Genomic DNA, 26,372 nt, shown 5'->3' with positions numbered 1-26,372 from the left:
TTGTAATATAATTTTACAAATCCATTGCCTCGACGTCGAAATAAAAAAATTACTCACCGGCCGATGCGCAACAGCGGAGTCGTAATCCTGCGTTGATCTGTAACATACAAATATTCTCACATTAAAGCAGTGTCCAAGATAATTAATACTTCAAGTAAATAATTATATATCGCGCACGTTAAAACATCGTTTTAATAGTTTATATAATTTTAAAATGCCAATACAAGAAACAATCGCGCCGCGGCCAAACATGCAGCTGCATATTTCCGCATTAATAATCGTTCGAATAATTAATCCGCGAAAAATCATGCAAGTAATATTACGACCGTGCGAATAAAAGAGAGACGCGACATTCGCGACGTACAATCTTCTCGCATACGTTGGAGATCGAACTCCGGCATCTCCGGCGAAGGAGTTGAACCTCTAACGAGTAAGTAACGAGTATCGCATACTTAATAGGCGAATCAAGTCGCGCTTGAGAAAGTGACGGAATCCGCCTGAATCCGCCACAGGACTGACAGGACGGCAAAATTATAACCGAATAATAATCACTCACCCCACGATTGCCCCGCTGTCGCCCGATGCCTCCCAGGCCTCCTCCTCCTCTCCTCGGTCCTCCCTTCGTTGTCGCATCTCCGTCGGTGCACTCACTCACGATGGTGACGTTCACGCGTGAAAAATCGACGATATCGTCGCTCGTCGCTTGTGATCGCGCGACACATTCGACACTTTTACACGGCACTCCCGATATTAATCTGGCGACGCGGCGCGTACTTTGTCACACGGCGACAAGAAGCTACGGAAAGAAACTATACGATCCACTTGACGCCCGTGCGTCGGCCCGCATCCCGCAGTCCGCAGGTGAACGCTAACATGGCGGAGAGAATTTCGTAAATCGCGCGGCTAACTTCATATCGTCAAATATCAAAAACGATATTAGGGCCGGTTCTTAGTCGCATGTAGGAGACGGATGTCGGAACGCAGCCGATGGTCCAATGAGAGAAATTCGTTTTCGAAAAAGAAATTCTCCCATTGGACCATCGGCTGCGTTCCAACATCCGACTCCGATGTACGACTGATTGTAGGACCGGCCTTTTTAAACAATTTAAACAAAGTTAAACGTACGACGTTAAGAAACTGTGCTCGCTAATTATAAACACGTCGCGGCGTCGCTCGATTTCGCTCGATTCCTTTTATCCGTGTTCCGAAAACGGCAATTTCATTCTGAGTCAAGTTGAAAAAAGTGAGACCGATCATTCGAAAAAATTTAATCGAAAATCAATATTACCGAATGCGATATACGTCGGTGTCGTCGGTATTCGTATATAAATTCCGCGAAGCACATGTATTAGCTAATCATTCGATATATCACAGTTTCTCGTAATCTAAACAGTCGGAGCCGGCGATTCGTGTATTATTTTGCGATCGGAGAGCAACGATGTTAGAACAGACCGGGTCACGAGCGTCGCGGTGACATGAGTACGGGAGGTAAGGTGACTAGGCACGGCGCGCCTTCGGTATGCGTATCAGCCTACCCCCACTCTACCCTCCCCCCACTCAACCACTCATGTTTACCGAATACCGCGGCGCTCGCGACCCGCTCCCCACTCTGACGTCATTGCTCTCGAATCGCATCGCGGAGTAACATATGAATCGCCGGGTCCCCGCGGGTTTGGCGTGGCAGTTGAGATTGCGAAAAACTGTGGTATATCGAATGTTCATTTAATACATATATGTGCTTCGCGGAATTTATACGGATACCGACGAGGTATATCGCATTCGGTAACATTGACTTTTGATTATATATTCTTTCGGATAATCGGTTTCGTTTTTCTCAACCGTCAACTTAACTCGCGTCGTGTTCCAGTAACGGCGCGACGTGCTTAATCATCAGCGATCACAGATCACAGTCTCTATTAACGTCGTAGGTTTTACTTCGAATTTTGATATCTGACGATAGCTACAGTGTTCATAAATGGATGATTATTGGAGTTGACCAAAATCGCCTGCTCACAAGCAACAAGTGTATAGCATCCTCGCGACGGTTGCTCCTGGCGAGAGTGGCGAGTGAAGTTGGCCGCGTGAATTACGATCGAAATTCTTTCCGCCATGTTAACGTCTACCTGCGATGGCTGCGAGATCGGCGGGACGTCGAGCGTCGCGAACGTCAAGTGGATCGTATAGTGTATAGTTTCGTTCGCAGCTTTTCCGCCGTAATTCTTTCGTCGCCGTGTAACAAAGTACGCGCCGCGTCGCGATCGAGATTAATACTGAGAGTGCCGTGCAAAGTGTCGAAAGTGTCGCGCGTATCATTAAGTAAGCGACAATATCGCTGATATTCGCTGAAATGTGACATGGACCAACGGAGGAGGAGAACCAATCGAGGAGAGGAGGACGAGGCTTGGGTGGCATCGGGCGACAGCGGGGCAACCGTGGGGTGAGTAATTATCACTCGTTATTAATAAGATCTCAAAATCTAGGGTACTCGCAACTCGTGCGTTCGCGTAAAAGAGTCACAGTGCGGTCTCTCTTCGCGTGTGCTTGGTGCGAGACACTGCCGTGTCTCTTGGATTATTCTTTTATTATATTTTGCTGTCCTGTGGCGGATTGGGGCATTTTTTCAAGCGCGACTTGATTCGTTTATTACGTAAATATACTCATTACTCGTTCGAGGTTTAATCCGGTTTAACGCCGACGCATCGTAATTTCGGAATTCGATCTCCGACATATACGAGAAGAGATATTACATAGCGAACGTCTAGCTCTCTTACTCGCACGGTCGTAATATTATATTGCACAATTTTTCGCGGATTAATTTTGCGAACAAGTTAATGCGGCCGCTTTTGCGACGTGACCGCGATTGTTTCTTGCATTAGCATTTCTGTTAAAATAACGTTTTAAAAATGTAACGGGCGCGATATAATTATTTAAATTACCTGAAGTATTCATTATCTTGGACACTACTTTAATGTGAAAATATTTTTGTGTTACAGATCAACGTAGCGTTACAACTCCGCTGTTGCGCATCGGCCGGTGAGTTATTTTTTTATTTCAATGTCAAGGCAATGGATTTGTAAAATTATATTACAAACGTAAATAAAATATATATATGAGAAATGAGATATATTATAAAAGAATCACGAACAGTTTTTTTTTAACAATTATTAGACATTATATCAAAATTTGTATCTAGAATGATAATTAATGTATAGCGGTAAAGTTCTGTATTACTTAATCTCATGCAAAAAACATCTTAAAAATATATTATTTATTCCTACAGTTATTGTAGAAAAAACGAAAAATTAAAACATTAAAGATTAAGAATGTAAAAGTATCTATGTATATTACAAATGAACTAATATATTGATATAATCTATTGCTTTGAAATGGATAGGCTCAGAAATGGATAAACTCTCTCTCTAGAGCCTAGAAAATATTTTTATATTTTACAATTCTTTGTCGACTTTTTATTATACAAGATTACGCTCACTCAGTGATAGCGATACTTAAATGGGACTGTAGCTTCTCCGGTATCCTGATTGATAATTATAATAAAATCACGGTTTGAGGGGAGGGGGTATGCCCCAGTCAGCCTAGCCCAAGGCCTAGCCCCACTTCATCCCCATTAAAGTTAAAAATTTATATTAAACAATATAGTTTCTCTCTTTTATAAGCGGTTAAAAATTTCGATAGCCTCGGTCACCAGCGACCAAAGATACCACTGAAAGGTCAGACGCTAAGAGATCACGCAGAACTATACCATAGCAATTAAATATATTAAATAATTAAATGCTTATCGTAAATTATCGATATCGTCTTTAACGAAATATAGTAGAGACGAACACCGATTGCAAACGCGCTCAAGTATCCTCTCGCGTGTACGAGCTGATTAAACTCTCGAAAGAGCTACTGCTGCTGTTGCAATCTTGCGAATGCGAAAACGCTGCCGGCGAGCTCTTCACGCGATTTTGCGCGGCCAGCTTGTTGAGAGGGACGCGGAGTGGTCGAGAAGGTCGCGCGAGCGGTTCCCGTGACATAATTTTCTTCGCGTCGACGACGCGGGCCAAAAGACATTCATCCTGCCGCCTGCCTGCGCGATGTCGTTACGTCATATCGCGGGGGAGGAACTTACCGCGATCAATAGACACTTCTGTACACGGCGCCGGAAAATTAAGCCGGCCGCAAAGTTTTGCATTATGGAAAGTTCCCTTATCGGTCGAACGGTCGACGGGGCCCTTTTGTGAAAACCCCTCGCTCGTCAGGGGCGAGGGGGGGGGGGTAAGGGGGAACGGGCGGGACGTTATTACGCTCTCTCGCCTTCTTCCTCCGGGTTGCCCAGATAAATATACCCGTGTACATTATTGGGGGTGGCGGAGCGTCTCGGAGAGATTGAAGGTGAGAATTTACATCCTCCGCTATCTACGATGCACTCCAGAGATTCACCCGGCAGTTTTTCAGTCTAAGAAATTTAGCGAAGGCAAAAGCGCGCGGTTTATTTTCACGATTTTCGCTCTCGGACGTGCTTCGAGAGGAAGGAAGAAATGAGAAATTTAGTCGCATCACAAAGTTTTTCAACTGTACAAAGATAAAAGCATCTACGTCAAGAATAAAAAGAAGACGTGTACATATCTCCTACGTGCGAAATGGAGATAAAAATGATGTCAAGGCACAAAGTTGAATTTCGAAAATGTAAAATTTAGTTGGTCATTTAATTGGTGACTACCGGTTTAATTGGTCATTAATCGTTAAAAATTATTTAATGTCAAGAGTTAGTAGATTAGAATTAATCGCAATTGATTTTCGTAAAAAAAAATTATCCCTCAAAAAATAAACTTTTTCGTTAATCCTGTTTTAAATTATCATTGGCGGATTAATCTTCATTTTTTGATAAACTTTTTCGTTAATTAATGTAACAACACGTTTTAAAATGACATGCTGTCATTATATTTCAATATAAAAATACAATATACTTCAACAGTTTTCAGTCATTCTATATGCATTTATTTTCAATTATCGGTATACATATCTAAATGTATAAATGCACAGTATCTTATGCCATCTTTCCTCAGAGAACAATTATATGATCTTAATTTATTTACATAAAAATAGGGCGTTAACAACACGCATTAACAACATATGAACCTAACGAACAAATTCATGATATTAATTAAAAATATCACATTGATCCTACAAAATATGCAGTCTACAATCATAATCAAGGAACCGTCTATGCTAGATTACTCACTTTTATTATGTGTTTTTTCCCGTTTATTTAATTGTGCATTATTTACTATGCGCGCTTCAAATTCTCACAGAAAAAATATGTATATTATGCTGAATGACTCTAGTAAACTATATAAAATTGAAATTATATGTAAAATTATATAGCTTTACTGTTACATCCGTATGAAAAGACAGATTTTTAAAATGGATATTTCCTCTGAAACATGAACATTTTCAATAGAATGTTTTCAATAGAATCATGTAGAATCTTTCATATGTTGTGAGGCATACGTTGTTTTTCTATCTAAATTCTAAATCACGCAACAAGTTCGCCTCTTTTTTCTAGTTGCTATATTACCTGATTGCAAAATTACATGCAAGTATCTACTTTACGTACAGTATTACAATTTATCGCAGCTAAGAATGTATCATTATGGGCGGAGATGGGAGTAAAAGTGCTTAAAAATCTTCATAATTTCAGAAAAATATCGCCTTGACGATAGACACATCAATGACAGTTCACATAGATGTCACAGAACATCTGTACTAATATTTAACTAAACGTGGTTTGACAGGTACGAGTTTCATATCTTATTAGGCTCTCTAGAAAGACTCTCTGAAAGGAAAGAAAAAATATATATATACATATATAAATATATATATATATATATATGTATGTATATATATGTATGTATATATATGGCACGTATATACTTTCAGCGCAGACGATTAGTCGTCGAAATCATATATTTGGTGAGGTTCCCAACCAAGTGTCTGAATACACCTGAAACAAAATGACATCTAAATAATCAAGAGACAGCAAAGTGCTGAAATTGACAATTAAATCAGAATAATCTTTAGCTTAATGATGAGAAGTCAGGGCAGTAGGGTCAGACGCAGGTCATTGTGCGTGAAATCAGTAGTAGATTTATTAATCCTCTTCAATACATCTACAGATTAATTTCTACAGAAAAATCTACAGATTAAAGACAGATTAATAAATCTACTACTGATTTCACACGCACAATGACCTGCGTCTGATCCTACTGCCCTGACTTCTCATCATTCGAATTTCGAGGGTCCTCATATCAATTATTTAATCTTTATCTTTTTATGATAAAAAATAATCACATTTACCACTTACTAAATTATAAAAAAAAATATATGTTTAATAAGTAAAAAATGTCACGTACTTTTTCGCAGATAACATAAATCCTTTTGGTCCACACGTAAATATACATCCCTCTGATGAACACTCGCCAATCAATTCTTTCAATAATTTGTCGGATACAGTACCGCGTCTACCCTCCCATTTATCACCTGCTTGCGAAAGGATATGTGTAACTTTGAACCTGACAAATAAATACAAGATATTAGTAGGCTTTCAGGTAAAATCTCTTTTTATTTTAATAGATATACGATATTTCGTATTCTATACAATATTTCGATTCATGATGGACATAATTTTTGACATATGATATCATTATGTAACATGTATCAATATCATATATCGTCCGCTAACATTTCATCCATTTCTTTACATATATAAATTTTTATAATAATCACATATTATTTTAAACATTAGTTTCTCTCTGTTAAACTTTAAATCATATATATGTATTTCCATGTGCGCGTGTACTTACTTCTTCTCTGCAGCTACTTTGTCAAGCTGCGCCACGTAAAACATATTGTCTTCATCCTTATTGAAATTTAGAAGATTGATTAATTTTCTGAAAAAGATTTTAAATCAATTAAAGATAAACAGAAATAAATAATGTAATATATTAGTCAAACTATCCTATATTATTGTTAATGCTTAACATCATGTTTTTCTTTTTGATTTTTATTTCATATTATCTGTCTTTTCAATATTAACAACCGTTTATAAATAAAAAGAGAGTCCTGAAATGGAGTGCATTAATACTTACACACTGCGCCTTGCTAAAGCTCGCTGAATTATTCCTAACATCGCGGTTAAACCTGTTCCACCTGCCAGCATGTGAATGACAGGATACCGATCGAAAGATTCAGTTACAAAGGCACCTAAACCATTGCTCATTGTAAGAGTTTGGCCAGGTTGTAATTTGGTGATGGACGGACTAAGTGCGCCATTTGGATATCGCTTTATCATCAAGCAAGTGCAATCAGGCTTGTAATTTGGCGCCATATCTTCGGGATGAAGGCACGGTGGGACAGGCGTATATTTCCTAGATACTTCCATTCCTGTGCGAAAAACGTATAAAAATATTATATCAGCATATTTTTAAAAACATTTTTACGAATGTAAAAATATTTATTGGTGAAATGTAAACTTAATCACATTTTACCAATAAAAAGTTAAAAAACAAATATTGTATATCGATAAAAACATATTTTTTGAAAACAGATATCTATGTTACTGCTTACCCATTACATTCATTTTGACTTCTATGTGTCTACCGACGGGAATTAGTTCTAAAAAATCTTTGGCACGTAAAACTAACAAATTAACTAGTTTGCAAAGGGGTGTATTACTGAGTACTTCGTACTCTTTGTATGTGCGTTTGTTTGTGATTGATTCCCGCGATAATGTATGATTTCCCTGAGATTTCCAAATATCTTTAAGCCTCTTCGTAAACGTAAAGTCTACCTACAACATACAAGATACGTTTCTTGAGTTTACGAAATGCGCGCTGAAAAGTATGTAACCATTTATAAATTGATTAAATAATTTACCTGCATTGTATCGAAATCTCTTTTATACATTGGCGGCCATTCCACATCTGCGATTAATTCAAGCTCGTGGACAATAATGTACTTTTCAAAAGTTAATCTGAAGATAATTTTCGTGTCACTGAACCTTTGTAATTGATAATATATTCCTGGGTAGTCGCGTATGCCTTGATAAAAGAGTGTAATAGAATTAGATGTTTGCCGCCAATCTATATTCACATTAGGTGAAACCGCCGAGTTTTCATCAACTGTCTTTTGTGCTGAAATAATAAAAGTTTACTCTGATCATTGTCCTACATCTAAAATTCGATATTTCTGTGATTTATCATAACTATCTCTATCTAACATTTTATCTGTAAATCACTAATTTAACAAATATGATAGTAATAAATTCAGTACACATTAAACAGAGACATTACTTAATTAAGAAATAATTTAAAATATTTTATAAATGTTCATGAATGATCATACTTCGAGAAGAATTTTAACATTCATCGATTTACAGAAAAGTATCTCGTTCGTGTCGCTTACGAACAATACAAACTTCTATAATGAGCCAATACTATCTACGATTTATTACTCCAGTAATGCTTCTCTAAATATAAATGACCTAGAAAACAATACGATGCAACTGCTACAATGGGCTACTTACCAGTGGAATGTTTGCTCCGAACTAACGTTACGGGCAAACAGTTGTTCGCATCCGTAACCGACTTTTCCGTTATGGAGGAAGTGCTCGACGTGGAGGAAGTTCCGCGACTTAATCTGCCTACGACGCATTTTTGCAGAATGCTCTGATAATTCACCCAAGCGTGCACCTGGAATTAACGATCTACGGGTACATAAAAAGAATTACCGCTTATCGAAATGATATAATGATATAAAATGTAGGATGGGAAAGTGGAAGATCTTACGTTATCGAATAACTTCGTGGCGTCTTTCCCGACACCTCTCATCAATTCGTCGACTCCACCTGGATGGAAATCCATGTAACGCGTAACGTTGAATACAACCCCTGTAATTGAAACCAATTATGAAAACTAGAATTCAAGCTGAGTGATATCAAATTCGTCGATATAAATCAATAAGTGGCAAAAAATTAATTACATTAGCAAATTAATTTTTATCATTGAATAATTTAATAATCTGACAAAACTATTTAATATTCTGGATTATTATATGTATAATTAAAGTATTTAATATAAATAACGTTATAACAAAAATGAGCGATATACTGCTAATGGTATGTTAAATATTTTGCAAGTTGTCGTCGATGGTAAAGTGAGTCGTCTTTTTTTAGTGGGTATAAGGTACGGAAATAAACAAACCTCGGATTGCGATCCAAGCGTCGGTTTGCTTATTATGGTTAGCAAGCTCGGATAACGTTACGACTTGTGGTACACCACCGACTCCAGTTAAATCGGCTCCCGAATTACCTAGACGGATCCAATCCATCAAACTATGCCCCGGTGCTAAGGCTGTCTTATTCCGTGGGTTTCCTGTGAAAAAAAAAACAAAGATAGAAATTTATTATATGTTATTTCATTATATCTTTTTCTCTAAATTGCATTAGATACTTGGGGCTATATATAGATGAAACAATATCATATTCATATCCCAAAATTATTAGGCTACTATACAGTTCATGAATGAATTATACAACATATATATTATGCAATTTACTAATTAATTATACATGTAATTATTAATTAGTTAATTTCCATATAATTTAATTTTATTATTTAACTTATAATTAATTATCCATAATCAATTATAACGCTTTTACTATTTCAATTATATCTCATAAATTCTTAGTTAACATCTTTTTATCTGATGAACATTACTACCTTTTTATGTTGTTGAAACAAAGTTATTCGAAAACATTTTTAACGTTTGAAAGTTGACGTCGTCGTTCGATCTACGCATTACCGTACAAATTAGTGGTCGGGAGTTCGGGAGCATAAGGACGTCATTTATCTACAATAAACACGTGCACGCGTGCAGGGTGCACGCAAACGCGATTGAGAAAATAGATTAATTGGCAATTACACTAATTACTAACCGTCCTGGATCTGCAGACCGAGGCTCTGCGGAGATCCATTGCGATCCGCGGCGGAAACCAAAGAAGCGCCGCAACATCGTGGCATTTTTTCATCGGGACAACAGGAATCGCGGAGACACGATCATTTTTGCAATTGTCTTCGTGTAAAACGCGAAACAAAAGTTCTCACAAGGTGCCAATTTGCGGATTTTGCCTTGATAACATGGGAAACTTGAGTTTTCTTAACGCGTTTAACAATGAAGAGATAAACAAGACGAAGGAGTAAACAAAGTAGGTGAAGTAAACAAGGAGCTCAGTTTTTTTTTCTTTCAAAGAAACGGACGAAACGTATTATTAGTATCGAACGTTAGAGACGTAATAATGTCACAGGTGATATCGATGATGCGGCACGTAAATGATATAATATATGGAGAAAATATATACTAATATGTACATATTGGACGAATTTATATACTGATGGTTACTACCGTTAAAACTAATTAAAATCAATTAAAGTACATACCATTAATTACAAACAACTAGTTAATTCATGAGACGGAAATATCTTGTGAATTTAACTTTAAATAGATTTCACAGATAGGCAGATATTCGTTTGCCACCGACTGAACATTTTTAATCCAATATTCGATATGCCGATAATTCAACACCTGTTTGATATCTAATATCTTATATATCCTTTTCCGTTTTAGTTTAATGAATTCATAATAACATGATGCTGTATTTAAATAATTTTTTACTACGTTCTCTTCCTCTCTCTCTTTTCTTCTCGTTTAGTGCAATATATTATAGTATATCCACAAAATATTCCACATTTATCGATCTCTTTTGATAAACATAGTAGGTATCTTTTGATAAACCTAGTTTTTTCACCAGCCAAGCTATAATAAAAGTATAATATTAGCATTACACATTATAAAAGGTTTCGTTCGTTTCTAAAATAAATATCAAGTAGAATCTGTTAGTAGAATTTTTTTTTTATTTTGAACTTAATTTAGTACAAGCCGTATAACAATTAAAAAAAAATTTTTTTAATTGGAACTGAAGAGATTTTTTATCACAAGCTCTCACATGACCCAAAAAGTTGGCTCAAATTTTCGTCAAAAAATCTATTAATGAAAAAAATAATAATCGTTGGAGAATATCTTATGCAGAACATAAATTTATGTTAAAATACGCTAGATTGACTAGAACTTTAATGAAGAAGCAAGTGATCTTCTTTCGTCTAGTTAAGTCGTTCCGAATAACATAAGAGTAGGCTGCTTGGCTCAGGTCACCATCGATTCGTCGTACTAATAATAAAGATATGAGGAAAACCCTTAATTATTTAAGATTCGTGTGCGATGAAGTGACACGCGACTAACGATATACAGAATCGTTCACCTAATACGAGGACATGTCCGAGAAAGAATGGCAAAAACATCTACATTATCGAGAAGCAATAGTCACTGCGATGGCTTTTTGAAACTGGGACGGAAATGCGATGCAGATCGCGGGTCTCGTCGGCGACGAGTAACGAGAGACTAGATTTCCGTGATCTCGTGGTGAAGGACCGGAGGGTACTGCGCTGAAACACGCGGCCGAATATAACCCTGAGACAGGTAGATCAATATAGTAGCGATGGACGACGCTCAGCTCAACACGCAGGATCTCTCGCCAGTCGGAGCGCGCTTCTCCGCGTATCAAGATCAACCGCAGACGCGTCAGTAACACGGAAAGGCTATCGATTATTTAATCGATTAAACAAGTGTGTTATCTGATTAAGAACACTTAAGACTATCACAGATAAGGTGATATAAATCGTGAATAAAAATGAACAAAAACGGAATCCTCGTGTTATATGCCAATTTTCGTACAGAATTATTTTGGTATGACCTAAATATTTAGATACTTTTGAAATTTTAGGTATTTTGATATTTGAAGAATTTTATCGAAAATTATATGAGAAAGTGTCACGATTTAAAAAATCGCATTTTTTGTACATTTTTTTCTTATTTTTTTACATGCTCTTTTTCATACAATTTCTTTTGGCTCACGAAATGTGAAATAAAAAGTATGACTCATAATAGGGTAAACTCGGGTAAGATGGCTATGTCTTCTTTCAATCTAGCTCGCCATGAAACATAGAATGAACATGGGTTGGCCATTTTTCCTGTATGGCCATCTTACCCGAGTTTACTCTATTATCACTCTTACTTCAATGAATTGAAAGGACACTTAGAGGAATCATAATATGTACGTTCTTACCGGTAGCAGACCCAGACGATGGCATTGTCTTGGTTTTTGCTTTCACTAGCTTGTTTTGATTGGGTTTGATGACTCCAGTAGGTAACACTAAGGTGTTCTTGGCCAATAGACTCGTAGGTGAAGACGTTTTCACCTCCACTTTCTTCATTTTATCCTGTATATTGTCAGCGTCGTCACTGTGACATTTATCTTTTCCATTCTCATCTCTCGATTCGGTCCCCGAGGAATCGCTCTTCTTCAATGATTCCATTAGTTTCTTTTCGAATATAGTAAGTCCGGGAAAGTAAAAGCGTTATGCGTCGTCACATACGTCCCAATAGAGATCCCATGGTTTACCTTGTTGAACTCTGTCACACACGATTATAGTAAATAATTATTATTTGACGAAGTAATCCATGCATGGTGAGAATTTAACAGCTCTTTAAAACGTTATCGTAATAATTTACTTTTATGTACAATATTATAATTAGAGCGCAAAATATCAAGTGGAAACATCAAATACGGATAATTCTATTTGTTATATTTTTAATATTGTGAAATATTTCGCGAAAAAATAATATTTTCTAAGAAAAAAAATTAAACGCTGCTCAAATGTACTATCTTTTTTACAATTTTTTTATTCCTATTTATGAAGTTATTTTTGTATCTGTACTATGTCTTCTAAAATCAAAAATTCGTCAAGACTATAGCATTGTAAAAACTAATGTATTATCGTATTACACGCAGGAAATCATCATCGCCCATTTGCATTACGTGGTTTGCAAATTTAGAAAGCGAAACGCATTAGAACACGACGAGCATTCATTTTCACACAATTACTTTCTCCATATATTTTCTCTTTTTTTATCGTCCCTCGACGAATGTACTAAACATACTTAAACTCGATCATATGCATGGATATCGCTGGATTTATTTAGCTGGAAGATAAAAAAGAGTTCAAAGAGTTCTTAGTATTTATAGTATAAAATTATAAAAGCGCCGTTTACTTTATTTTTACCTATGCTAAAGTCTCAAAAAATAAACACTAGTATAGGCTATACCAATTAAAAGACTATTAATCTTAAATCTAACATATCTCAATATTTTTTTGTATTGTTAAAATTACCGTATTCAAAATAGAACGCGTTCTTTGTAGAAATACCTTTTTTTAAATTTTAAATCAATTATTTTAAATTTTAAGCTATTTTTCTAATATTCCAACAAATACGTTTGTATTTTTTTCATTTAGAAAGAGAAATAAATATTAAAACCGAAGATAAACAAAAAATATATGAAACTAGTCAAACGCTAGTATGTATTCAACGATTAAATAAAAAAATGTAGATTTTAAAGGTACTAGGATTAATTTTTAACTTATAATTATGCGCGTAAATATTTTCTTATTAAAAAGTATACATCCCTGTTTTAATTCTTGTCTCACTTTCATTCAGGCTTATATATTATTCCAAACAATAAAAAAATAAAAACCAAGTTGGCAATAAAGTAAAATGAAACTACAAGATATTTATTGAAGATAGGAAAATATAGGCACGTGTAAGTACCTATATATATTTTAATATATAACTTACTTCGTCTTTAAAATTGCATACCTGTTTGTATTGGAGTTAAATAAACATGAAAAAAGAGTTTCAACAAAATTAAATTAAAAATAAACATTCCAATATTTATTTCTTATACAGGATATTAAGGAAATAAATCATGCTCGGAGTTTGCCACGTAAAACTGATAAGACTTTGATGTTGTTCGTAACCTATGAAAGACCTCGTGACGACATGCTGACACAGGAGTAATAATAAAATTGCGCGGAGCATTAAATACCCTTTGTCGAGTCATTAGGAGGCAAGTGGTTGCGAAACGACATTCGGCATTCTACGTCAGTGGAGAGCGAGCTTAAGTGCACAATCTTCCCTGCAAGCGTCCTCTGCCTTTAAATTGCTTGGGCCTTAGTCGTAATATTAACCGAGGTATCTCGCATATTTTATTTATTTAAACACTTATTTCATATTACATTTAGAAAGAAATAACTGTAATTTAAGATGGAGATAGAATAATGTTAGATTCATTCTGAGGATAGTATTGATTTTGCTTATCCGTTGTTATTTATAGACTTCTCAATATCAGTCTCGTAAGCCTTGCACCTTGTGGATGTACCCTGGCAACTTTTCTTTTTTATAAACAAGCAGTCAAGCAAGTGTTATTTATACCGAAACAGGTCTTTCATCCAAGTTTAATCATGGGCTCCCTCAACACGCACGAATATTCGCGAAATAATTTGCACTTGAGATATTTATATGCATGGTAATAAAAAACGAGCGCAAAATACAAAAATAGAAGATATCTTTTTTAATATTAGAAAAAGAATGGCAAGTTTTCAATTTTTCAAGGAAAAAAAATATTTTTTAGCTTTTTAGCACATGTGCTAATAAACAAATAAAACGCATTAAAAATTTATGTATTTATCATAGATATAAATAATATACAAAAAAATTCTGATTTCTTGAAATGAAGACGTCATCTTTGAAATAAAAATGCACCTGCAAGGCATAATCTTATCCTTTTATCAATAAGTGTGATAAATAATTGCTGCTGATACATTGGTGATAAATTGTTTAATTGTCAGAAATCCAATTAGTCTTGTCTCTGTAGCTCCACCTTTAAGTGTATATGTTACAGAATTACATAAATATAATAAATATATATTTGTAACATGTATAATAAATAATATAAAGAGGAACATAATAAAATATAATAAAATAATATACATTCTCCTATTATATATATTGTATTACGTTTAATATATTAAAGTATATAATGTATTAAAAGTAAATATGATGCAATCTCAACTCGTGGATTCTAATGGTCTCATATGGTTTCTAATTCTCAATGAATTCAACTTTTCCGGAAGCACTTCGCCGATTTTCGTTTCCGATATTGAGCGAACGTCATTTTTGCGCGACTATACAGCATCGAAACTCACCAGAATTATATTTATATTTCCACCCTTGTTCGCGATATGTGTGAGACATGCGAACTAACTAGGCCGGATTAGGTTGTTTGCCCAACGATTCGACAATCGATTCACGCGTCCAGTTGCCAAAACGGATTCAGGATTAACGCTCGAACGTGCAGAAACACACGTGTCGAATATCACGTTGATTTGTCACTCGTACCCCAGACACACGCGTGCGCTCCGCCGCGGAAGGGTCAAGCCTTAAAAATCGCTCGAAATCGCGTCTCACGGCTGTGTTTCGGAGGTTAGGTTTCGGATGCTCGCCGCTCGGTGCTCCGTCTCGCGGCCAACTTCATGGAGCGTTTTTCTCGCTACGGCAAGGCCGTATTCTACATTCTAGTATTCTACCGTCTTTCGTACCTAACTCCTAACTTTATAATACGTGTTGATTCAACCGGTTTTTCTGCTAACTTTTTTTTTACAAATTCTATTGTCATTGAATTTATTCGCTCGATACGAAGACGAAAAGAAACGTTTTGTAAACACGGAATGACCAAGTGCTTGTCATTAAAAAAAGATGAAGGAAGCGAAAATAGCACGTGTTTGTAATACTATTATTTATTATTATATAATATTTATCTTTATGAATATTATATTTAGCTGGTGAAATAGAGTTAAAAGTTTGTTGAAGATAAATATAGCTCGGTGAAACAAAAAATAAGTTTATTTTTTAATTAAAACTTTAAAATAAGGCAAATGAAAAATATGACAGATTATAAACGCACTATATGTAAGAAAGAAATAAACTCTCAATTTTCTTATTATACATTTATTAGAGATACCTACACGCAAATATAAGAGATATACAAATAATTATTTTTATATACTGTATATATAAAATGCACTGTAACAAATTTCCAATAATCATATTTTGCTTAGTTTAATGGCAAAGCAGGCAAAGCACCGTTTGTTGCAAAAGATACTTTACAATCGTGACGTATCTAAAAACTTAACTTCCTATTTTGCAGTGGAAAGTTCCTAACAAATCGCCCGGAATCTATATCATTAAATTCACTGAAATCGCGAAAATTCGAAGGCTACCCTGTATATCTAAAGATCGAGGGTGCCACGAGTTCTAAAACCGGTCCTGCGATCTACCGAAGTCGCTCATCCACTTCGCGGCAGATCGGAGCAGCTCGGGCGGGAGCCGAGCCCGACCGGAGTGAAGTGAGAGTCGCGCGCGCGGCCGCGGCGGTAGGGCGGCGGGCGGCCTGGGCGGCACAGTAAACGACGGCGGTGGGTCGGTGTCGGTGAGTGCCGGGTGGGTTTGTTTGTTCGTGTCGGTTATCGTTCCGCGTTCGGCGCGTCGTTCTCGTGCGAAAAACGGAGTCGCGATCGTCACGAGACAGCAGTCGACGTTCGGTGCGCGGAAAAATTGGCAGTCCACGATTCCGACTCGAGTCGAGACGTCAAAAGGGTGGAAGAGACAGACGCGGAAGGAGCGAAAGGGAGAAGAGAAAGAGAGAGAGAAAAGGGTACGAGCAGGATTCCGTGGGGACGTCGATGACTCCCGGTTTAAATCGCTCGCCCATCCCGGTGAGTACTCCCACTAGTCGCTATGCGTGATCCGCCCCGCGGGATACGGTAGGGACAGGGCGGGACGGGGGGGAGGGCGGCGGATCGTCCGTCTCCCTTCTGCCGACGTGCTGTGGCTGACGCGGCACGCCGCGCCGGCAATCTCCATCTCCATTTGCGCCGAGCGTTCCGTAAGCAAACTCGCGAGAGTGTCTCGTGCCGGGAGCGGCGCGGATAAAAATCGACCGAATTGCATCGCGAGCGGCGCGGGATAGTCTCCGAAGATCCACTAGTGAACTATACTTGTTTCCTGAACGTCGTGTTGTTTCCTCGTTGTTGTTTCCTCGATCACGAGAGACGATCGCGTGAGTGTCGCGTGAACGGCCTCCGGATTATAAATATACATAACAACATCGTCGTCGCGAGACAAAGGGATTCCGGTTGCCAGGATTCCTCGAGCGTCCTGAGCGCGCGAGATAGGCGTACAGGTAAACGGATACTTCCGGCGGAGGTGGAGCTCGAGGAGTCGGGGAAATCGTGTGGAGTAACGAGGCCGCCAAATTAGGTGAATGTCAATCCGCCAGCGTATGGCCGTAAGCCAGATTCTTCCGGTCGAATTCCTCCAGATTGAGCGAGAAGATGCGCTTGAAAATGATGAAAAAGGCCAATGTTTTAATACGTATTTTTTAAGTAGATTGTTTGCCGCGTAGTTCGAGCTATGTGTGAAATAATCGTTGGATGTTTAGATGGTTGGTGCTTATTTCTATACCAATGCGGATTAACTTTTTAATCTCGAGGTTTAACTTACTTCTCTTCCTTTTCTAATTCTTACAACTAAAAAAGGATGAAAAATAAGTTAAACTGAGATTCAAGTTAATCTATATTGGTTGAAAGGGGCGTGAACGAAGAAGTCGAACATTCTCTGAGTCAGTCTGAATAATAAATGAGTCATCGAAATATCTAAAGAAATTTATTTAAAATTTTAATTCGATTTCTCTCTCTCACCCGACAACACTGTCTACCTCGCAATCTTGATTTGAAATACAGAAATATAGAACAAGAAAAAGAAAATAAACCATTTGTACGATGAAATTGTATTAATCAGCGTCAAAATCTTTGATACGCCGTCCTGTAAAATCATCTTTTTCGATCTTTAATGTATCTTGGATAATACTGAAGCTTTGTGTGTTGAAGAAATACTGAAAAGTTTCTTTAAAAATGAACACCGTTTTAAATTCGCAATAGAAAGAGAGAGAAAGAGAGAGAGAGAGATGTGGACTTCGGAGATTGGGCGAAGGATGGAGGAAAAGTCATCGTCAGCCTTGGACGAAATTACACATCCGCATGTCAACGACTGTATTCGACACGCTGCTTCACACATCACCGCTTCGTGTTCTTATCCGACGGTTTTATGTCTATTTCTACCCATGTAGACTGTAGACTAACTTTAATCTCTGTTTAACTTATTATCTTTTTCCTTAATTCTTAAAAAAAATTTAAAAAAATCAATTAAACCGATGTTAAAGTTAATCTGCATTGGTAGAAATGGACATTGATCTTCTTGATCTTTGTTTGACAATCTTGGTTAATTAATCTCTCGTAATTGCCGAATCACCATGTTCCTTCCTGTGTTATGGTATAATTGATCGTAAGAATGAGTTATTAGTTGGCTAGTTATTCGCCTTGCCTTGATAAACCGGCCGTGGAGATAGCCCCATTGATCGCCTAATAGAATTAATCTAACCCCAATTAAATAATTACCGATATCGCCGCGTTTTTGTCGGTTATCAATGTCATCACTCGTTACGAATGTCACAGCTAACGTTATTTATGACACGCGCCCACGACTAAAATCGGGGGACTGTTTAATTGGATATTTCTGTGTTATTTTCTTTATTACATTCAAACAAATCTGTATCTAATAACATATATATTTGCATCAAATATCCCTGTCATCCTTCTGCGACAGAGTTTACATCAGTTTAACAGTGCTAACAAAATAAGTGCCGAGAATACATGAAATACGGGAATTATAATCATAATAGAGAGAAAAGGTTATTGATATTAAATATTGAAAATTATATTCAAAATTTTTAATAAGATGAAATAATAAAGAAGCTTTCCCATTCATCTGATGGATAAATAATATGTGAACAATACGCGTATAATATCTGTCGTATTTTGTTTTTAAATTTATATGAGCTTGACGGTATCTTTAGAAATTATAAGCTTAACTATATGTATAAATATTTTTATATGCTGATTGCTCGCGATAAAAACGGTAAACAATTTTACAAATTTTTATATGTAGATACGTTTTACGCGTTTCCTCTTCGTTTCCTGTCCATTTCAACCATGCAGGAATTCAATGTATTTTTGCATCGTGACATCGTAGATATAAATAATTCATGCTCTAGTAGACCAGAGCATTCTTCGTTCAAACAAACTGGTCTTTATGTAAATAATATTCTTGGTTTTGTAAATATATTAAATTATCTTTTTTGTCTCTAGTAGCGACGTAGCGACCAATATTTAACTTTCCATAAGTTGCGTCTCTTATTACACTCGTGGCTGTAATAATAAGTCCGTATTGTGATATGATTCGTGTACACGTGTATAAACACTCACGTGTTTTGTTTGTTTTCTCACGTATATTCGAAATGCCATAGTTTAACGCTCGATCACGATCGAGACACGTTCGTCAATAAAACATTGCGTCAATAAACGCAACATTGATTCGGGATCAGGATGTATCGAGTAAAGTATATACTATTAAATTCCGCTCGTTCGCTCTATCTCAAATCGTATTATCTTCGTTTCTAGTTGACCATACGTATAGCGAATCTGTAACCTTGCGCGATTGCACGAAATAGCCTTGATTAAACCCGGAGAAGCGGTTCGTGTCGCGCGCGAGCACTCCGGCGAACATACAAAATATGACCAATAAATCAGACGCGCTATATACGCGCAACGTATTCGCGATTCGCAAACGTTTTATGTCCGCAGAAGCGACGCGATAAATGACGATAAATCAAGTCTATCAAGCGAATTGGATTTTCCCAAAACGTAATCCAATTCGCTCCTACTGTGAAATTTATAAACTTTGATTTAATTAAATTATTGCCCGTAAAAATGATGTTAAACATAAATAGTTTACAGAGTTTGCTAAAGATCTTCTGGGGAGGAATAACTTAAAAGTTCAACAAACTTTTGCATTTACTTATAACGTTGCAAGCGGAATAAATGGGCGAGCCACCATTTATATTAAATTTCGAACTTTTAGCTTAAGCTGCTAATTAAATTGCCGTTGAAACTAGACGAATTTGCACTTTGGAGTTTCGGGCGCTACGAAACTTTTACTCTTCGACAAATAACGTCGCAATTAAACCGCCTTTATAGATGCGGACAAAGTTTATCGACGCTTTACCGTCGTGCAAAAAGCTACACAGCTCTGTTATTTTTAATTCTGTTATTTGCGAAGCCGATTAAATTCAAGCGTATTGTTCCGTTCAGCCTTGACACGTAATTTCGCGATTACATCATTAATGCCTGTCCACCGGATTAAGTGCGTAAGCGTGTATCGTTCTACAGAATTTCACGCCCTCGAATCGCTCTGCCTGGGAATATTGATGTAATTTTCCGTGCAACGTTACTCGCGCGTTTCGTCACTTACACTTATTATTTATCGCCAAGTCATCGCTGTCGACGAGCGTGTGAAGTGCACTATCGTGCTTAAGAGGCCGTGCGATTTTGAAGTGTTATATTTGTTTTTCGCGATATTACATCTCGAGACTAACGTTCAACGAATTCTGCTGAACTTTGTTTCAGCACGAAGTTTTACTTCCCCGCAAATTCGTATACAGTGGGTAACTAGTTTACAAAGAATAAATATATTTCGATATAGGTTTTTTACATTTTTTTTTTTTTTTTTACATAGCAAATGTGATTTTAAAACAACTTATTAAAAAATAACAAAGCAGTAATACCGTGATTTTTTCTTCCTTAAATTATTCTTTTAATCTTCTTCATTTTTCTCTCGTTTCATATTTGTAACTGAATACGAAACGGCAAAGAGATATTTTTTATTTTATTCTTGCCTTTATCGCAAATAATTTTACTGATAATTATAATTCAACGGTTTGTTTTTTAAGCTTTTGTTACAACATTGGAAAACATCGTTGTACGCGTTTTGAACAATGTAAAGAAACATGTGGGGATTATTTATATATTAAAACACGATATTTATGTTAAAACAGGAGGCAGAGTAATAGGCTCGCGATATGTTTCTCGCATACGATATTACGAGATAGTCTTCACGGCAACATTATCCAAGGCAGAATGATGAATGAATAAATGATGAATCATATTTGCAATCGATCGGTATGCACGCGATAAATTTCTGAGACGCGTAATTGTCATACGTAATGATATTAGAAAATCGATTGTATGAAAATAGTTTTTAGTTTTTTACTCGGTGCGTTTCAGGTGACGCGCGCATTTATAATTTTCAAGTCACAAAATTAAACGAGATTATTCTCGTGTGATATTTTGCGGCGGCCCCTTTACGCCGTTGAATATATATTTTAATAAGTCATAACTGGTTTATATATTAATAGAAATGTTATTTCATCGATGAAGACTTGAAGGGGATCTATTCAATGAGTTTTATGTATATTCGCATGGAATCAAATTCGTGGACGAGAAAACAATTTTTAAAAGTTGAAACACGTTTTAAATTAAAATTGGACATGCCGACTAATCGAAATATATAATGCAGGATGTTTGTATATTTGTCAGTAAATGATACATTTTTACACGTATGCTACGTATATACAATGGACGGTGAAATAATTATGATTGCAAATTTGTATTTTTTTTTCCTTGACAGGTGAATGTCAGTTGAAGAGCACACACGAGGCAGAATGCAAACTCGACAGATCCTAGGCGTGTTTCATCGCATGCTAGAACTAATTGTGAGAGGAATATCACTGTTAGTTGCCTTTATCAGAGGCCCGGCAAAATCTCAACCACCTATTAAGGATTTAACTCTCCTGTACAGCGCGACTACTTTAGCGTTAAAAATTCGAAACAGACAAGTAGGTACTTTTTACTCTTTGTACTCTCTTTGTTCGAATGTTTGATAAATCTTGACAGTTTGCTTTTGATAAGCTTTTTGTAATCAATCGTTTTGAATTATCTGATAACAAAGTTAAGTTCTATTTGTGAATTAATCCTATGATTAGTACACATTGCAATGCTTATCTTTAACATAACAAATAAGAAAGCATAACAGCTCGCATACGAGAAACGTATTTTTTTATATCATTAAGTCGTTTTTTTTTAAGTATATAAAAAAACTGAATCTCGTCGCTATAAATATGTTAATAAAATGAACAGGATAAGCCTTATTAACTACCTAGACAATACACTTCCGCCTATGTCGGCTAAGTTGATCACGTAACTGCTTATTATTTACAGTTAACTTCGGAAGATGTTGTAACTTCGTATATAGAAAGAATAAAAGAGATCCAGCCAATACTCAACTGTGTAGTCGCAGAACGCTTTGAGAAGGCTCTCAAAGAAGCGAGAATATGCGACGAACTGTTAAAATCTCAGGACGCTCCGTCCGTAGAGTTTCTGGCCAAAGAGAAACCATTGTTTGGCATACCCTTTACCACCAAGGTAACTTTTGATTCTTATTTTATTCATTCCTTAATTCCATTAGAGGTGATAGGTCAGACAACGATTAGATTTCCGCCTTTTGTCATCTATTAACATAATTATAATATAAGGATACTATTTGTATTTATTGCATTGCAGGACTGTATCGCGGTCGAAAACATGCAGCAAACGGCCGGTCTAGTTGTACGTAAGAACATTATCGTTGATAAAGATGCAGAGGCGATAAAATTAATGAAATCAGCTGGAGCCATACCTCTGGCGTTGACAAACGTTTCGGAACTGGCAATGTGGTGGGAAAGCAGTAATTGTCTGTTCGGTATTACCAAGAATCCCTACAATACAAGGTACGACACCTTACGTCATCATCAACATCATGCAATATAATTAGTTACATAATATTATAATAATATTGATTGAAAACGTATAATAGTTATTTATCGAAACTTTATCGAAAGAAAAATATGCTTGAGAGAATCAAATTAATTTTATTTCATTTTAATAAACAACTAAATCATAAAGAATAATAGTAAATTATAATTATTGAATTTTATTTAATACTTGGTATATACACTAACGTTCAAAAGTAATACCTTCTTAAGAAAAACAACAACGGTGCCGATAAAATTCTTTAAGTGAATTTTTTCTTTGGAAAATGATTAGACACAAATAATACTGTGTTCAATAGTTAGAACACACAGTAAAACTTCTCATATATGACGTTTTTCTTTAGAAGTATTGGCATCACTGTTGTTTTTTTAAGAAGGTAGTGCTTCCAAATTTTTGAACGGTAGTGTGTATTACAAATATGCCAATGTAGGCAGCAGTTACGCAATTTCTTAATATTATAACTTCCAAGTATACGACAGAAATCGTAACAAGATTTAACCCTACAGGAACTTCTTATTTCGTTATCTACTTTCAGACATATTGTAGGCGGTTCTTCAGGTGGTGAAGGCTGTTTACAAGCAGCAGCTGGATCACCGCTTGGAATTGGGTCGGATATTGGTGGCTCTATTCGTATGCCGGCGTTCTTCAATGGGATTTTTGGCCATAAGCCATCTAAGGGTGAGAAAGATTGAGGATAACTCGCATGTTTTTTGTTATTAACGTGTCGTAAAAACATCACATTTTTATTACAGGAATTGTCTCGAATGATGGTCAATATCCTAGTGCACAAAGCTATGACCAAGATCAATTACTCGCCATTGGACCAATGTGTAGATACGCGCAAGATTTGACGTTAATTCTGAAAATTATCGCAGATAAAAATGCTGACTTATTGAAATTAAATCAGAAAGTGGACATTTCGAAAATCAAGGCAAGATTGATTTAATATTGGCATAAAAATACTTAATTATTTTTTCTTGAATCTAATCTTACTTTATATACGCATGCTTTTGCAGCGAAATATCATTAATAATTTGTCATATGATAACCAGGAAACGATATTTCTATGTGACTTTAGCTCTATTATATGGAGGACGACGGTGGTCAATACCTAATTTCGCCAGTGGATCCAGAGATAAAAGCCGCTATGAAAAGAGTGGTAAATTATTTTGAGAAAGCGCACAAAATTAAAGCCACGAAATTAAATATAAAGATGTTAAAAAAGAGCACAGCCCTCTGGTTGGCAAACATGGCGTGCACGGACGAGAAAGATTTTTCATACGAGCTAACCAATAGGGAAGGTCAACTTAATATTTGGTTAGAATTCATTAAATGGATGTTATTTATGAGCAATCACACTTTAATCGCTCTTTTCACTGCCATGTTCGAAAAATTCGGCATAAAACATGGGAGTGAAAAACATGTACGACTTATGCAACAGAGTAAAGATCTTTATCAGGAATTCAAGGTACCATTACGTTGCTCTTCTTTATGTTGTAAATTTTTTTTATATCAAAATATACCTTGAATGTCACTGTTATTGTATACATTTTTGGTTATATGGAAACCCGAAACATATGCGATGTTTTATACTTCTCATATTTTTTAAGGATATTTTGGGAGAAGACGGTGTGTTCTTGTATCCAACACATCCAACTGCAGCTCCAATGCACCATGAACCGTTGTGTAAACCGTTCAATTTTTCTTATACTGCAATCATTAATGTATTAGGCCTACCGGCTACGGCTTGTCCATTAGGTTTAAATAAACAAGGTCTTCCCATTGGAATACAAGTGTGTATTGGTATACGATATTTCTATGCAAAATTAAAGGAGTGTCTCATTTGTATTTTAAATAATATATTTTAATCATGCAGGTCGTAGCAGGACTTTATCAAGATCATTTGACTTTCGCTATTGCGGAAGAATTGGAACGAGGTTTCGGAGGATGGGTACCACCGGCAATCGTAGCTTGACGTCAATACTGTTGTCATAGACAATAATTCTATGAACGAGTGACACACGTAAAGCCTCATCTTACCGAACCTTCCCATCCTTATCTTGCAAAGTATTACATTATATTAAAGATTTTCCTGTATGTAAACACTATCGAGGTAAAGTACAAATTATACATGAATGTATATATAATATAACATATAACATATATACATATAACACATACATATAATATAAATATACATATACATACATATCATATTATATATATACATTATATATTACATATATATTACATATATTACATACATTATATATATATATATATACATTATACATTATATATTATATATATATATATATATATATATATATACGTACGTATGGTGTGTTTGATTTAAGCGTATATACTTAAATATTTTTTTAAAGAATAGAGTTATAACAAAATACTTTTGAATAAAAGTTATTTTGGAAAACAAAGTTTTGACTTTTTTTAACTTGTTTTAAACACAAATGACAATAAGATAAAAAAATAACACTTTATTGCACATTACTAAATTTGTTATAAAATACCTTACATAATTGTTATAAAATAAATATATATTATTTTATTTAAAAAATAAAATTCGTTTCATTTTTTGAATAGAAACATAAAAAATTGAAAATTTTTATTTATTATATAGAAATATAGATCATCAGATAAGTCATTATATATATCTTGAACAAAATAATTTTTATTCGAAAATTTTTTAATAACGTTATTTTTAAAATTAACGGTATATATATTTAAACAAAATACATTGTATGTATATGATATGTGTGTACATAATAAACATGTGTATGTGATATATATGTATTTGATAATGGCTGCGTTCCGATATTCACTGTCAGTACTGAAAATCTATAGTGTACGTTAGGTAAACTATAGATTTTCAGTACTTGCGGTCAATATCGGAACGCAGTCAATATATGTTTATGATGAATATGTATATATTTGTGTATATATATGTATAATATATACATGTATACACATATGTATGCTCGACATGCATTTAATATGAAATTTCTTATACAATATTTGATATTCCGTAAGTTTCCTGATGTATAGTGAGTTTATATGGTACGATTATGTTGCGACTCTTGCATTTATGAAATTCCAAGGAAACATTGGTATTATAACATCTAAACAAGAGAGAGTGTGTCAATTTTGTGATCAAATGCTTATTACGATTCCTTGAAATAATTAATGATTAATGTTGCGATATTAATATGGCTAATCGTACTGAGGATATTACCTAATTCAACATAAAATAAGAATATCGTCACATGTACATACGCGCGCTCTTACATGAGGATAACGGAAAATTTAATTTAAAAAATGGGACATTAAATGTCTATATGACAGGGAAAATGTATGTAGATACAAAATGTATGCATACATATTCAATGATGAAGCATTTGTATATTGGATTGCAGTATTTATATACCTCTGACTTCTGTGTAGAATTTTCTATTTTCATACGTGATGTATGCGAAATCAGATGGTAGCAGAGGGTTTCTGGTAATATGTGATAAGACATTC

The 26,372-nt window shown here is 35.6% G+C and overlaps 2 protein-coding genes across 9 annotated transcripts; one reads left to right on the top strand and one right to left on the bottom strand.

Annotated features, from left to right (window-relative positions):
* Positions 1 to 4,978: 4,978 nt before the first annotated feature.
* Positions 4,979 to 15,540, bottom strand: LOC112464596 (cytochrome b5 reductase 4). Of its 6 annotated transcripts, XM_025031688.1 has the most exons (12): positions 15,219 to 15,540; positions 12,242 to 12,588; positions 9,264 to 9,434; positions 8,850 to 8,950; positions 8,588 to 8,753; positions 7,939 to 8,195; positions 7,630 to 7,852; positions 7,152 to 7,446; positions 6,867 to 6,953; positions 6,417 to 6,575; positions 5,938 to 6,007; positions 4,979 to 5,839 (listed from the first exon to the last, which is right to left on the bottom strand). In XM_025031688.1, the coding sequence occupies exons 2-11, from the start codon at positions 12,489 to 12,491 to the stop codon at positions 5,953 to 5,955; spliced, it is 1,764 nt and encodes a 587-aa protein (XP_024887456.1). In that variant the 5' UTR covers positions 12,492 to 12,588; positions 15,219 to 15,540; the 3' UTR covers positions 4,979 to 5,839; positions 5,938 to 5,952. The 6 variants fall into 6 exon arrangements, with proteins under 6 accessions (XP_024887456.1, XP_024887455.1, XP_024887457.1 ...); XM_025031687.1 differs by having other exon boundaries at positions 4,979 to 6,007; positions 15,219 to 15,539; XM_025031689.1 differs by lacking the exons at positions 12,242 to 12,588; positions 15,219 to 15,540 and adding exons at positions 9,998 to 11,286; positions 11,378 to 11,586 and having other exon boundaries at positions 4,979 to 6,007.
* Positions 13,949 to 25,034, top strand: LOC112464598 (fatty-acid amide hydrolase 2-B). 3 transcript variants are annotated; one of them, XM_025031695.1, is made up of 9 exons: positions 13,949 to 14,205; positions 21,655 to 21,862; positions 22,245 to 22,448; positions 22,587 to 22,792; positions 23,371 to 23,513; positions 23,588 to 23,766; positions 23,914 to 24,303; positions 24,446 to 24,628; positions 24,712 to 25,034. In XM_025031695.1, exons 2-9 carry the CDS (start codon positions 21,659 to 21,661, stop codon positions 24,808 to 24,810), a joined length of 1,608 nt encoding a protein of 535 aa, XP_024887463.1. In that variant the 5' UTR covers positions 13,949 to 14,205; positions 21,655 to 21,658; the 3' UTR covers positions 24,811 to 25,034. The 3 variants fall into 3 exon arrangements, with proteins under 3 accessions (XP_024887463.1, XP_024887461.1, XP_024887462.1); XM_025031693.1 differs by lacking the exon at positions 13,949 to 14,205 and adding an exon at positions 16,460 to 16,787; XM_025031694.1 differs by lacking the exon at positions 13,949 to 14,205 and adding an exon at positions 16,943 to 17,331.
* Positions 25,035 to 26,372: the final 1,338 nt, after the last annotated feature.

This window comes from Temnothorax curvispinosus, unplaced genomic scaffold, assembly GCF_003070985.1.
Source record: "Temnothorax curvispinosus isolate PA1 unplaced genomic scaffold, ASM307098v1 QBEX01014331.1, whole genome shotgun sequence".
Taxonomy (NCBI): Eukaryota; Metazoa; Arthropoda; class Insecta; order Hymenoptera; family Formicidae; genus Temnothorax; species Temnothorax curvispinosus.
Note: the sequence above shows the minus strand (reverse complement) of the source record. Positions and strands in the feature narration are given on the sequence as shown.